The 14,661-nt window shown below is 47.5% G+C and overlaps 1 protein-coding gene across 5 annotated transcripts in view; it reads left to right on the forward strand.

Moving 5' to 3' along the window:
- Positions 1-14,661, forward strand: part of LOC132815121 (zinc finger protein 521) — a 480,095-nt gene that overhangs the window by 215,730 nt on the left and 249,704 nt on the right. For 4 of the 5 annotated variants that reach the window (XM_060823910.1, XM_060823905.1, XM_060823908.1 and 1 more), the window contains one exon: positions 8,558-8,642. In XM_060823910.1, the coding sequence (XP_060679893.1) occupies positions 8,558-8,642 (85 nt within the window). Of the gene's footprint in view, positions 1-4,241; positions 4,326-8,557; positions 8,643-14,661 lie in introns of those variants that run through there. The other variant, XM_060823909.1, reaches the window with a different exon arrangement.

Here is a 14,661-nt window from a genome sequence, read left to right on the forward strand (position 1 = left end):
CATTGCTTCAGTCATCAGTCGATCTGGTGTATTCATTATCAGAGAGAAGCACTTGATTTCCTAATTGGAAGAGTGAAGAGTTGATTTGAATTTGTAATGAGACTGGACGACATCTTCATTAGAAATGTATCATTTGGGGGCACCTTCGAAGAGCAGGCAGTGGCTGGTCAGTCTCCTAGCCAGATGGTGGAGAGTTCATATCCCCAGGCTGACTGTCACTCTCACTCTCTCTCTCTCTCTCTCTCTCTCACGCACACACACAATCTCTCTCTCTCTTAAAGGAACATGCACTCTGTTAGCTCACGGGTTGGCACTCGATGGGGCAGTCAAGCCTGGGTACAGACAAGCTTTTTGGGCACTCACATCCGAGTGAGTTCGCTCACTGACAGAGGTTAATTTAATTGAACAATTTATTCTGGGGCTGTTGTCCCGGTAGAGAGGAACGCGAGAGATGAGATCTGGTAGATCATGATTGGGCTGGACAGAGTTGACAGGGAGAAGCTTTTCTTGCGTGGAAAAGGAAAGGCTGAGGTGGTGTAGATTTACAGTGATGTGCAAATGAAGCAAGCATGTTGAGAGGTATGTTTTTCACCCAGTGAGTAGTTGGGGTGGAGTGCACTGTCTGAAAACGTGGTGGGGGCAGGTTCAATTGAGGCACTCACGAGGGGCATTGGATAGTTATTGGGATGGAAATAGTGAGCAAGGATGTGGAGAAAAGGCAGGAATTTGGTGCTGGGGGTAGAACCAGCTTAGGCATAATGGGCCGAATGGCCTCCTTTTGTTCCATAACAATTTTGAGATTCTGTGAACAGAGTAACAAACATTAATTACCCCCCCACTCCCCCCAAACAAGAAGGTGGATTGTCACAGAGCCAGTCTTCAGAGATCAGGCAACAGTTACCCGAAATAGGCCATTTGGCCCATCAGCACTGTGCTGACTTTCATGTGCCACCCGAGCCAGCTCCTACCTCAGTAGTATTGCTGGCTGTTCATCATCTTCTACAAAAGGTCTTATGACAAACTTCTAGAGCAAGTGGGGCCTAGAGCCGGGACTCTGGCTCAGAGGGAGGCCTCATCAATACATCCGACACCATTTGGCTCATCTTAAACACACCAATCATTCCCTGTGGGAGTGAGTCCCACATTTCCCCCCACTCCCTGTGGGAGTGAGTCCCACATTCCCACCCCACTCCCTGTGGGAGTGAGTCCCACATTTTTCCCACTCCCAATGGGAGTGACTCCCATATTTTCCCCCACTCCCAGTGGGAGTGAGTCCCACATTTTCCCCCACTCCCAGTGGGAGTGAGTCCCACATTTTCCCCCACTCCCTGTGGGAATGAGTCCCACATTTTCCCCACTCCCTGTGGGACTGAGTCCCATATTTCCCCCCCCCACTCCCTGTGGGAGTGAGTCCCACATTTTCCCCACTCCCTGTGGTTGTGAGACCCACATTCCCACCCCACTCCCCTGTGGGAGTGAGTCCCACATTTTCCCCCACTCCCTGTGGGATTGAGTCCACATTCCATTCACCCCTCCCCCCCACCCCTCCCACACTCTCTCGTTTGCCTTGAATTTTGTGTTGGTGTTATCGGTGTCTATCTCCTATTCACAGCGCCTGGTTTAGGATTCCTCACAACTGGGAGCAGTTTCTCCCCTTCTCCCTCCTGAGATGATGGGATTGACTTCTAAGGAGACTAGGCCTGGCTCCTCTGGGGACTGGAATAGCCAGGGGTGACTCCATTGAAGCAGAGAAGATCCTGAGGGGAGGTGGATGAGGAAGGGAGGTGTCTTCTTGTGGAAGAACTCAGAGCCAGGAGTTGTAGTTCAAAATAATGGGGTGCCCATTTCAAACTGGGGGTGAGGAAACATTATTCCCCTCAGGGGAATGTGAGTCTTTAGGAGCGTCATCCTCAATAGGCAGTGGATGCAGAATCTTTAAATGCTTTTAAGAGAGAGGGAGGTAGATTCTTGAATTCCACGGGGTGTAAGATCATCATTGGTTGTGCAGGAATGTAGGGTTGAGGTTGGAATCAGATCAGCCGCCATCTTACTGAATGGCGGAACAGGATGGAAGGGCCGAGTGGCCTTTGTACATTTGTATGACTGAGATGGAGATGAAAGTGAATTTTTGGAATTCTCTGCCCGAGAAGGCTCAATCACAAGACACCAGTCATCATTATACTTCTGTTTTTTTTAAGGAATCAAAGTGAAACAGGAGGTTGTGGTGCCATTGAGGTAGATGATGAATCACAATTGGGCATGACAGGATAGGCTTGAGGGGCTGAAAGGCCTCGTACCCCTCCTGTGTGTCCCTGTGTTCCTATTGACCCCATCCAACCCTTTCATAATGTTACAGACCTTGAGAAGCTCACAACCCTGAACTATTCCTGACAGAAACGAGCCATAGGCTCCTCGCTCATTCAACAGGAAAGGTTTAGGGAGATCTGTTTGGGATGAGGTCAGACTGAGCTGCCTAGTCAGCATGGGAGAGTTGGACCGAAGGGTCTGTGGCTGTGCTGTATGACTGACTCTGTTCGGTGAGTTTTGAAGTTTCTTGTTGCTCCATCTCACACCTATCAAACAAAACCGTGTAAAGTACCGGGCAGCCTCAACAGGAGACTACAGTGTGAAACTGAGTTTTGGTTAAACAACTGCAGTGTTTCAAAACACCTCCTGGAGATGTTCACAATCACAGTCCCATCCAAACGTCCCAAGGGTGCTCTTTTGTTTTGATGACAATCACAAATCAAATTTAACCTGGAAAAAGTGAGGAATGCTACACTTGAGGAGGATTGACCAGCTAATGGTAGGATCTTGGAGAGACCCTAGAGAGATCCGAGTGTGTATATATCCACAGACCTGTCTGAAGAGTGGCGCAGCATGGTGTCTCAGTGGTTGGCACTGCTGCCTCACAGCACCTGGCTGTGTGGGCTTCCTTCCACAGCCCAAAGATGTGCAAGTTAGTAATTGGCTGTTTCATATTGTACATCTCTATGACTCTATACAATCACCGCTCAGGCTGTTCCTATTAGCTCAAACCCTCCAGTCCTGGCAACATCCTTGCAAGGTGCTATGTAAATGTAGGTTGTAGGTGCTAGGTCCAAAATATGAAGGGTGATCTGGTGTGATCGAGAGGTTGTGTGTATGCACATGTGCATGTCTATGTGTGTGTGTGCCTATGTGTTTGCGTGTGCATGTCTGTGTGTGTGTGTGTGGATGTATATGCACGCACGCATGTGTGTGTGTGTCTGTGTGCATGTGTGAGACTGTGTCTGTGTGTGTCAGTGTCTGTGCGTGTGTGTCTGTGTGTATGTATATGCGCGCACGCGCGTGTGTATATGCATGTGTCTGTGTGCCTGTGTGAGACTGTGTGTCTGTGTGTGTGTGAGACTGTGTCAGTGTGTGTGTGTGTGTGTGTGCGTGTGTAACTGTGTGTGAGACTGTGCGTGTCTGTGTGCGTGTCTGTATGCGTGTATGGTGTGTGTGTGAGACTGTGTGACTGTGTGTGTGTGAGACTGTGTGTCTGTGTGCGTGTGTGACTGTGTGTGTGTGTATGTGTGTGTGTGTGTCTGAGACTGTGTGTGTGACTGTGATTGTGTGTGTCAGACTGTGTGTGTGTGACTGTGTGCATGTGTGACTGTCTGTGTGTGTGAGACTGTGTGCGCCTGTGTGTGCGTGTGTGACTGTGTGTGTGAGACTGTGTGCGCGTGTCTGTGTGCGTGTGTGTCTGTGTCTGTGTGTGTGAGACTGTGTGCGCGTGTGTGTCTGTGTGTGTGACTGTGTCTGTGTGTGTGAGACTGTGTGTCTGTGTGTGTGAGTGTCTGTGTGTGAGTGTGTGTGGGACGGATGTGGGATGTGGGGAATGTGGTGGAGGTGGGGATGTGGTGAGGAGGGCAGTGGGTCTAATCAAGAAAGGACTGTGTGTTTTTTTGTTCAGTCTGCACTCAGTGTACCATTGCTCAGGGAATGTCTTTACCCTGGGAGCCTGATGGGGGTGGGGGTGGGGGTGGGGAGGTTCGTGGTGTATGGGGGGGGGAGGTTGGGCTGGCAGGGGGGAGGTGAGGGGAGGGGGGAAATAGGAGTGGAATGTTTAATTTTGAATTCCGTTGTATTTGCCAAGTCGAGTTTCTGGTGATAAGTTTCGTGTCGAGCTGATAAACGGGTTGTGTAAGTAGGACAGAAACCTCTCTGTAATGTGCAAAGAGATTGCTGGCATTGAGATGCAGTTAATGTTTGCTCAGGTGCCAAGCCTTGAATATCTTCCTGTCTGCCTTTCCGAGTGAGTTCTGTGCGAAATGTGCTGGATTGCACCAAATGGAAACTGGGTGAACAGAGCAAGATCCAAGTTGGAGTATTTGACTGAAAACACGCCAGTGTGAGAACTTACATTTTTAACAATTTTGAGGTGGAGGGACTGTGTTCCTCGGAATCTTAACAAGCCTTCCTCTGTGCTTTGCCTGAGCAACGGTAGACTTGTAATTTTTGAAAGTAAAATCCCTCTCAGTATCAGATGCGGTGGAGTCTGCCCACGGAGGGAGTTCACCAGATTTGATCCTGGGATTGGCAGAACTCGTATATGAAGAGAGGCTGAATCCGTCAGGGTTACACTTGCTGGGGTTTAGAAGGGGAGGGAGGGATCCCATAGAAGCTGAGAGTGTGTTGCTGGAAAAGCGCAGCAGGTCAGGCAGCATCCAAGGAGCAGGAGAATCGACATTTCGGGCAGGAACCCTGAAGAAGGGCTCATGCCCAAAACGTTGAATTTCCTGTTCCTTGGACGCTGCCTGACCTGCTGCGCTTTTCCAGCAGCACACTTTCAGCTCTGATCTCCAGCATCTGCAGTCCTCACTTTCTCCTAGGGATCCCATAGAAATCTATAAAATTCTAACCAGACTGGACAGGGTAAACACAGGAAGGTGTTCCTGGTGACCAGGGAGTCCAGAACCAGGGGGTCCCAGCCTAAGGATACAGGGTGGGCCATTTTAGACTAAGATGAGGAGAAATGTCTTCACCCAGAGAGTGGGGTGGAAGGATGTGAAATTTTCTAGACTCCCCACCCTGTGGAAGCCCAACAAATCCACACTGGCCTTCCAAGGAGCATCCCATCCGCCACCCTTTCCCTGTCACCCAATCTTTCCAATGGCTAATGTACCTAATCCCTCGATACTATGGCCAATCCACCCTAACCTGGGCATCTTTGGACTGTGGGAGGAAACCCATACAGACACGAGGAGAACATGCAAACTCCACACAGACAGTTGCCCCAAGGCAGGAATTGAACCCGGGTCCCTGGCGCTGCTAACCCCTGAGCCATCTTAGAAAGTGGTTGAGGCCGAGATATTAAATCTTCAAGAAGGAGCTGGATATGGTTCTTAGAGCTAAAGGGATCTGATGGGAATGAGGAATGGGGAACGAGTGGGAACAAGGGATTGAGTTGGATGATCAGCTATGATCACGTTGAATGGTGCTGCAGTCTCGAAGGGCCAAATGGCCTACTCCTGCTCCTAGCTTTCATGTTTTTTTGGAATGGAAGGAGGTTATAAATAAATCAGATAACATATACACAGCAACATAGTCAGCCCAGGTAGGCCGGGTGGTTAAGAAGCCCACTTGCCTTCATTGCTCAGACCTTAGAGTACAGGAGTTGGGACATTATGTTGAGGTTGAACGGGATGTTGATGAGGCCCCTTCTGCAGTACTGTGTCCAGTTCTGGTTGCCCTGTTATAGGAAGGGTATTATTAAACTGGAGCGGGTTCAGAAAGGATTTACCAGGATGTTGCCAGGAATGAAGGGTTTGAGTTATAAGGAGAGGCGGGATAGGCTGGAACCTTTTCACTGGAGCGTAGTCGGTTGAAGGGTGGCCTTATAAAGTCATGAGGGGCGGCGATGAGGCGAATGGCAGGTGTCTTTTCCCGCGAGTTGGGGAATTTTATAACCAAGGGGCATGTTTTTAAGGTGAGAGGAAAAAGAATTAATAGACATGAGAGACAGTTATTTTGCACAGAGAGCAGTTGGTGTGTGGAATGACCTTCCTGAGGAAGTGGTGAATATGGGTGCAGTTACAATGTTTAAAAGACGTTTGTTTCAGTACATGAATAAGGAATGTTTGGAGGGATATGGGCCAAGTGCAGGCACGTGGGACTAGTTTAGTTTGGGATTATGGTCGGCATGGACTGGTTGGGCCGAAGGGTCTGTTTCCATGATGTATAACTCTATAATTATGACTCTTTGCTCTTCCCAGATGCAGATTGATTAACTGTTAATTCACAGCTTCCTGCTGGTGTCTGTGGGGTTTTTACAAACACTAGAGAATGCTGTGCTACCATTCCCTCAGGTGGAATGGGCAATGCACAAGTGTAGCTTGTGTTGGGTGGTTAGTAATCTAGGGAGTCACGGTTCATGGTGAAACGTGATGCCTTGATTTCAGCCGGAATTAAAGGTTTTTTAAAAATTGGTTCCTGGGTTCTGAGTGGCTGAGCCAGTAGTTATTACCCTGAAGAATGTGGTGAAAAGCTGCCTTCTTGAACCACTGTACTCTTTCTTGTCTCCCATTGGGGTTTGGTACAACTGAGTGGCTGCTGGGCCATTTCACAACATCACAGGATTGTGACAGCACAGAACGTGGCCATTTGGCCCATTGTGTCTACACTGGTTCTATCCCCTCATACCAATCTCCTGCCTTTTGCCCATAACCATTTCCATCCAAGTAACCATCCAAAGTCCCTCTTGAATGCCTCAATGGAACCTGCCTTCCCCACATTCCCAGGCAGTGCATTCCATACCTTAACTACTCGCTGGGTGAGGAACACTTTTCTCACATCGCCCTTGCTTCTGATATTGAAGAGGCAGCCACATTGCTTTGGGGTTGGAGTTACATGAAGAATAGATTGGGAAATGATGGTGGGTTTACCCCTGTGGGAGACAGCTCTGATCAGGATAGGTGAAATAAACCAGCGATCCATATGGGAGGAGAAAGTGAGGACTGCAGATGCTGGAGATCAGAGCTGAAAATGTGTTGCTGGAAAAGCGCAGCAGGTCAGGCAGCATCCAAGGAGCAGGAGAGTCGACGTTTCGGGCATGAGCCCTTCTTCAGGAATGAGGAAAGTGTGAAGAAGGGGTCATGCCCGAAACGTCGATTCTCCTGCTCCTTGGATGCTGCCTGACCTGCTGCGCTTTTCCAGCAACACATTTTCAGCAGCGATGCATATGAACATGAAGACCATTTTAATGCCCATGTATTGAATTCACTTCAATTGAAGATTCCTCCACACCCCCCCTCCCCCCCCAGCTTCTATGGTGAGATTTGAACTCACATTGCCAGACCAGTAGTTTACACCCCGATGCTAATGTCCCACCTGTGTATCTGCCACAGAAAAGCTGCTGTTGGTACCTGGTTTGTTCCTTCAGTCTCCCACCAACATCATCGATTTAAGGAGGAGCTGATGATGGTGGTGTAGGTACCAATCCAGAGACCCTGTCTAATGCTACAGGGAACATGTGGTTAAATCTCTTCATTGGGGAAGTTTAGCTTCAGCAGAGTGTGGAACTTAAAGGGAAAATGAAGGTCTTCTTAGCAATGCCTAGGTCCCTTCAAAGAAATCTGAATTACTCTCTCGCGTTGGATCAAAATCACAACCAGTAGATCGTGACTATCCTTGCTGGCATGACTACACTCAGCCAATAAATAGAGGCCTTGCTGACATCACAAGGAGGGATTTCGTTTTAAATCTTCCCCGTCCCTCACCACCCAGATGAGGCCCTGTTTTATTTTCACAGGAGACTTGAGTGCCGAGCCCAGTGCGCGTTAGTACTCGATGTTGCGTTTCACCCAGGGTTTGGACAGTGGTCAGCAGGCAAGCGTGAGAAAGAAAAGCAGCAGAAGGCTATTCAGCCCATCCAATAAGATTGGGACTTCGACCCAGAGAATGTTACCGACTGGCCCACTGCCCAACCTCACACGCCATAGAATCCCCACAGTGGGGAAAGAGACCATTCAGCCCACACTGACCTGCTAAATCCCACCCCATTGCCATAACCCCCTCATAGCATTTATGCCATAGCTAACCCACGCAGTGGGCAATTTAGCATGGCTAACCCCCCCTAACCTGCACATCTTTGGACTGTGGGAGGAAACCCACGCAGACACAGGGAGAATATGCAAACTCCACACAGACAGTCGCCTGAGGCTGGAATCGAACCCAGCTTCTTGGTGCTGTGAGGCAGCATTGCTAACCACTGAGCCACCGTTGAGTTTGGACAAGTGTCATGGCTGCCTCATAAACAAAGGCAGCTAGGCCTTTTGAGATTGGTGACAGAGAATGTCCAGCACTGGCCATTGGGCCCAACACCTCCATGCCAGCCCCTCAAGAAAAATCCTCTCATTCCCACCCTCATCTCTCCTGAGCAACTCACCTACCATTGGTTTGTATTGACAGATTTGTGGTGACTGTTGGAATTTGTTTAAAAACGATTTGCTGAAACAATGCTTTATCGTTTCCCACATCGGGGGCAGTTTGACATTTCTGCTTTTCTTCTTCCCGGTCCCTCTCCCGCCCAAAGAAGAGAACGTACCAGTGCATCAAATGTCAGATGATCTTTCAGTGCGAATGGGACATCCAGGTTCACGTTGCCAACCATATGATAGGTAAGCAGAATCTGTCATCAGACAATCGACACACCGACAGCGCGGGCTTCGACTCCATGGTACTCTGTTTCCTTTCAATTTATCCTCACTTATTTCATTTATTTTTCTGTTGCCGGTGACACTGTGCTTCTTGTGAATGTCTGTATGGGTCTCCTCCGACCTTGTCAGCCATAACGTCCCCTTGGCCTCTCTCCCAGTGTCCTTTCTAGAGAGCAGCTTGCTTGTGACCGAGTGGGCCAGACTATCAAACATGGCTGCTGTGGCACTGGGTTTAAGTGGATTGGAAGTTCAGAGTAGGGAGAATTGGGTTGCTCTGGGTGTTGTAATTAGGGATTGTAATGTTCCTTATCCCTTCCCTGTGTCTCCCAGTCGCCATCGAGGTGGTGTTGGTCCATGGTTCCCCCTCCCCTCAGGCCTCTGTGTAACATGGGTGTACACTCACAAAACACCGGGTGGTGTGTACGCATTTATCACTCATGCACATCGCACGTTCTCAAAGGCTGAAGATGTTCTCTGCTCTCTCCAGTTGATCAGCCGTACTCTTCACAAGGTTTAGTCTGTGGACGTGAAGCGGTTTACTGTGATTTTCAACAGTTTGTCACTTTGTTCTGTTCCTCACACACAGACACGCACAGACAGACACACACATGCACACAGACACACAAGCATGCACAGATACACACACATACACATACACAGACATGCACAGACAGACACACTCATGCACACTCACAGACACACACACGCATACACAGACACATACACACATGCACACAAACACACAGACACACACTTAGACACACAAACACTTGCAGATACACGCACACATACACAGACACGCACAGACAGACAGATACACAAAGACACACACATACACACATGCGAGCACACACACATACACACACAGCAGAAACAAACAGATACACATACAGAAACTGACACGCATAGACAGAAAGATACACAAGCTCACACGCACAGATACAAACATGGATACACACATCAACAGACACATACATGCACAGATAGACATACACAGCAGACACACATACAGAAACAGATAGACACACACAAACAAATACACACACATATATGGACACAGACAGGCAAATACACAGGCACACACAAATAGGCACACACATAGATACACAAACAGGCAGACACACACACACAAACAGAAATAGACAGATACATATGCCACACGCAAAGATAAACATAGATACACACATACAAACAGACACAAATGCACAAATACACCCACATAGATACACGCACACACACGGACACATACACAGATTCTCTCTTCCTGTCTGTTACTAGTATGTTACCTTAGAGAGGCAGAAATTCAATACTGAGCACTCTACTACTGCTATGAACAAAAATTAGATACATTTATGGAGTTGTTTTTATTATAAAAAGAGAAAAAGACTGTCTTTGTCTTTGCGACAGTCAATGGAAACTTACAATAATATTGTGCAGGAAGCTTTAGACCAATATGTTGAGGAACCAACCAGTGAACAGGTTATTCTAGACTAGGTGCTGTGTGTGGAGAAAGGATTAATTAACAATCTTGTTGCGCAGGATCCCTTGGGGAAGAGCAAACACAATATGATAGAATTCTTCATTAGACAGAGAGTAAAGTTGCTGAATCTGAAACTAGGATCCTGAATCTAAATAAAGGGAACTCTGAGAGTATGAGGCGTGGGTTAGCAAGGATTGACTCCTGAATCTTACTAAAGATGTTGACAGCGAACAAGCAATGTTTGATACACGTGCATGAATTCTAACAATTAATCATACCTGTCTGCCGCAAAAATAAAAGAGGTAAGGTCTCCACTACTGCTTCCAAAAAAAGTTAGGTTAGTATTAGCTCTGAGGAGGAGACGTACAAAGTTGCCAGATAAAAGCAACAAACCTGTGGATTGGGAGCATTTTAGAGTTCAGCAACAAGGACAAAAGGTTTGATCAAGGGCGGAGTAGAGTATGAGAGTAAATTTGCAGGGAACGTGGCAACTGAGTTGATAATTATGTGAAGAGAAAAAGATTAGTAAAGACAAAACCCTTACAGTCAGACATTGGTGAAATTATAATGGTCAACGAAGAAATGGCAGAAGAATTGAACATGTATCTTGATCCTGTCTTTAAAAAGAGGACACAGATAATTTGCCAGGAATGTGAGAGGGTGGAATTGAAGGAAATCAGCATTAATAGAAAAATGATACTGGGGAAATTAATGGGGATAAGGGCTAACAGATCACAAGGACGGTATTAGGCAAGAGCTTTTGAAAGCTGAGCTTTTGAGGCAGATGTTCGCAGTTCAAGGGACGGTTGAAAAATGGGAAGCCTTCAGAAGTGAGATAACAAGAATCCAGAGAAAGTATATTCCTGTCAGGGTGAAAGGGAAGGCTGGTAGGTGTAGGGAATGCTGGATGACTAAAGAAATTGAGGGTTTGGTTAAGAAAAAGAAGAAAGCATATGTTAGGTACAGACAGGATAGATCGCGTGAATCCTTAGAGTATAAAGGAAGTAGGTGTATACTTAAGAGGGTAATCAGGAGGGCAAAAAGGGAACATGAGATAGCTTTGGCAAATAGAATTAAGGAGAATCCAAAGGGGTTTTACAAATATATTAAGGACAAAAGGGTAACTAGGGAGAGAATAGGGCCCCTCAAAGATCAGCAAGGCGGCCTTTATGTGGAGCCACAGAAAATGGGGGAGATACTAAATGAATACTTTGCGTCAGTATTTACTGTGGAAAAGGATATGGAAGATATAGATTGAAGGGACATAGTTGGTGACATCTTGCAATATGTCCAGATTACAGAGGAGGAAATGCTGGGTGTCTTGAAATGGCTAAAAGTGGATAAATCCCCAGGACCTGATCAGGCGTACCCGAGAACTCTGTGGGAAGCTAGAGAGGTGGTTGTTGGGCCTCTTGCTGAGATATTTGTATCATCGATAGTCACAGGTGAGGGGCTGGAAGACTGGAGGTTGGCAAACATGGTGCCACTGTTTAAGAAGGGCGGTAAAGACATGCCAGGGAACTATAGACCAGTGGTGGGCAAGTTGTTGGAGGGAATCCTGAGGGACAGGATGTACATGTATTTGGAAAGGCAAGGACTGATTAGGGATAGTCAACATGGCTTTGTGTATGGGAAATCATGTCTCACAAACTTGATTGAGTTTTTTGATGAAGTAACAAAGAAGATTGATAAGGGCAGAGCCGTAGATGTGATCTATATGGACTTCAGTAAGGCGTTTGACAAGGTTCCCCAGGGGAGACTGATTAGCAAGGTTAGATCTCATGGAATACAGGGAGAACTAGCCATTTGGATACAGAACTGTCTCAAAGGTAGAAGACAGAGGGTGATGGTGGAGGGTTGTTTTTCAGACTGGAGGCCTGTGACCAGTGGAGTGCCACAACAATCGGTGCTGGGTCCACTACTTTTAGTGATTTACATAAATGATTTGGATGTGAGCATAAGAGGTACAGTTAGTAAGTTTGCAGATGACACCAAAATTGGAGGTGTAGTGAACAGTGAAGAGGGTAACCTCAGATTACAACAGGATCTGGACCAGATGGGCCAATGGGCTGAGAAGTGGCAGATGGAGTTTAATTCAGATAAACGTGAGGTGCTGTATTTTGGGAAAGCAAACCTTAGCAGGACTTATACACTTAATGGTAAGGTCCTAGGGAGTGTTGCTGAACAAAGAGACCTTGGGATGCAGGTTCATAGCTCCTTGAAAGTAGAGTCACAGGTAGATAGGATAGTGAAGAAGGCGTTTGGTATGCTTTCCTTTATTGGTCAGAGTATTGAGTACAGGAGTTGGGAGGTCCTGTTGCGGCTGTACAGGACATTGGTTAGACCACTGTTGGAATATTGCATACAATTCTGGTCTTCTTCCTATCAGAAAGATGTTGTGACTCTTGAAAGGGTTCAGAAAAGATTTACAAGGATGTTGCCAGGGTTGGAGGGTCTGAGCTACAGAGAGAGGCTGAACAGGCTGGGGCTGTTTTCCCTGGAGCGTCAGAGGCTAAGGGGTGACCTTATAGAGGTTTACAAAATTATGAGGGACATGGATAGGATAAATAGACAAAGTCTTTTCCCTGGGTTCGGTGAGTCCAGAACTAGAGGGCATAGGTTTAGGGTGAGAGGGGAAAGATATAAAAGAGACCTAAAGGGCAACTTTTTCACACAGAGAGTGGTATGTGTATGGAATGAGCTGCCAGAGGAAGTGGTGGAGGCTGGTACAATTGCAACATTTAAGAGGCAGTTGGATGGGTATATGAACAGGAAGGGTTTGGAGGGATACGGGCCGGGTGCTGGCAGGTGGGACTAGATTGGGTTGGGATATCTGGTCGGTATGGACGGGTTGGACCGAAGGGTCTGTTTCCGTGCTCTACATCTCTATGACTCTATGACCTGGTGATCTACTTCCTAAAGTACTAAAGGAAGTGGAAATGTTGGATACGCAAGTGCCTCCTGGTGATCAGTCAGTGAAATATCACCAACAAGTGGAAGCAAGTAGGCATCCACAAGAGGATGTGTCTTGTTGGTCGAAACTCAGTGGCTGAAAGGCCTCCTCTTTACTATTTGCCTGAAACTGGGGGGAAGCGAAACCTAAGGCCATATGATATAGGTGCAGAAACAGGCCATTCAGCCCATCAAGTCTGCTCTACTATTCAATGAGATCATGGCTGATCTGATAATCTTCACCTCCACTTTCCCGCCTTTTCTCCGTAACCCTTGATTCAAGCTTTCCATGATTTATTGGGAATGACCCCTTTCCTCTTGCTGCTCCATAGGCAGCTGTGTGAGAAACAATGGAACAGGCCTCTGATACTGAGCTCTGAGCTCAGTGAGCTTGAGATTAGAGTGTAGCTGGGATTGATGGCACCTCTCTGGGGTTTGATCCCTGCTTCACGCCTCAGGGAACCCCAGAACGTACCTCCCTGTCCTCACCATGCTAGGGCGATCGCATTAGCTCAGGGCCACTACTTCTCCTGAAGCAAGCAATCCCTAACACCAGACTAACGTTCTGCAAACGTGGGCGGCACGGTGGCACAGTGGTTAGCACTGTTGCCTCACAGCGTCTGAGACCCGGGTTCAATTCCCGACTCAGGCGACTGACTGTGTGGAGTTTGCACGTTCTCCCCGTGTCTGCGTGGGTTTCCTCCCACAGTCACAAAGATGTGCGGGTCAGGTGAATTGGCCATGCTAAATTGCCCGTAGTGTTCGGTAAGGGGTAAATGTAGGGGTATGGATGGGTTGCGCTTCGGCGGGTCGGTGTGGACTTGTTGGGCCGAAGGGCCTGTTTCCACACTGTAAGTAATCTAATCTAATCTAATCAAAGGCGGTTTGGATTCCACAGTGATAGATTTGAGTTTGAAAGCAATCTAGTCCAGTAGTGACCATGTAGCCACCATCGATTGTCATAAATATCCATCTCATTCCTCATGTTCTTTTGGGGAAGGAAATCTGCCCTCCCTACCTGGTCTGGTCTACATGTGACTCCAGACCCACAGCATTCCAGTTGACTTTCAGCCACTGCCTGGGTAATTAGGGATGGGCAATAAATGCTGGTTCAAACTGTGATGCCCATATCCCATGAACAACTGGAATAGAAACACCAAGCAATTACTTTTAGCTACAGAATGAAGAGTTGGTGTGCCAGGGCACTGGGATGGTGGGATGCCAGTTTAATGCTCCTCATGATGAGGGTGCAAATGAAGCATGGGGGAAGTGAAGAAGAATGTTTTCACCCAGTGAGTAGTTTGGGTGTGGAATCTACTGCCTGGAAGTGTGGGGAGGCAGGTTCAACTGAGGCACTCAAGGGGGGCATTGGATTGCTATTTGGATAGAAATGGTGAGTAAGGATATGGGGCAAAAGCAGGAGATTGGCACTACTAGGGGATAGATCCAGTGTATGTATGATGGGCCAAATAGCCTTCCTCTGCACCATAACAATTCCGTGATTCTGTGACTTGCACAAGCCAACCAGGATATTGGGAGTCTTCTTCC

This window comes from Hemiscyllium ocellatum, chromosome 4, assembly GCF_020745735.1.
Source record: "Hemiscyllium ocellatum isolate sHemOce1 chromosome 4, sHemOce1.pat.X.cur, whole genome shotgun sequence".
In the NCBI taxonomy this organism is placed as follows: Eukaryota; Metazoa; Chordata; class Chondrichthyes; order Orectolobiformes; family Hemiscylliidae; genus Hemiscyllium; species Hemiscyllium ocellatum.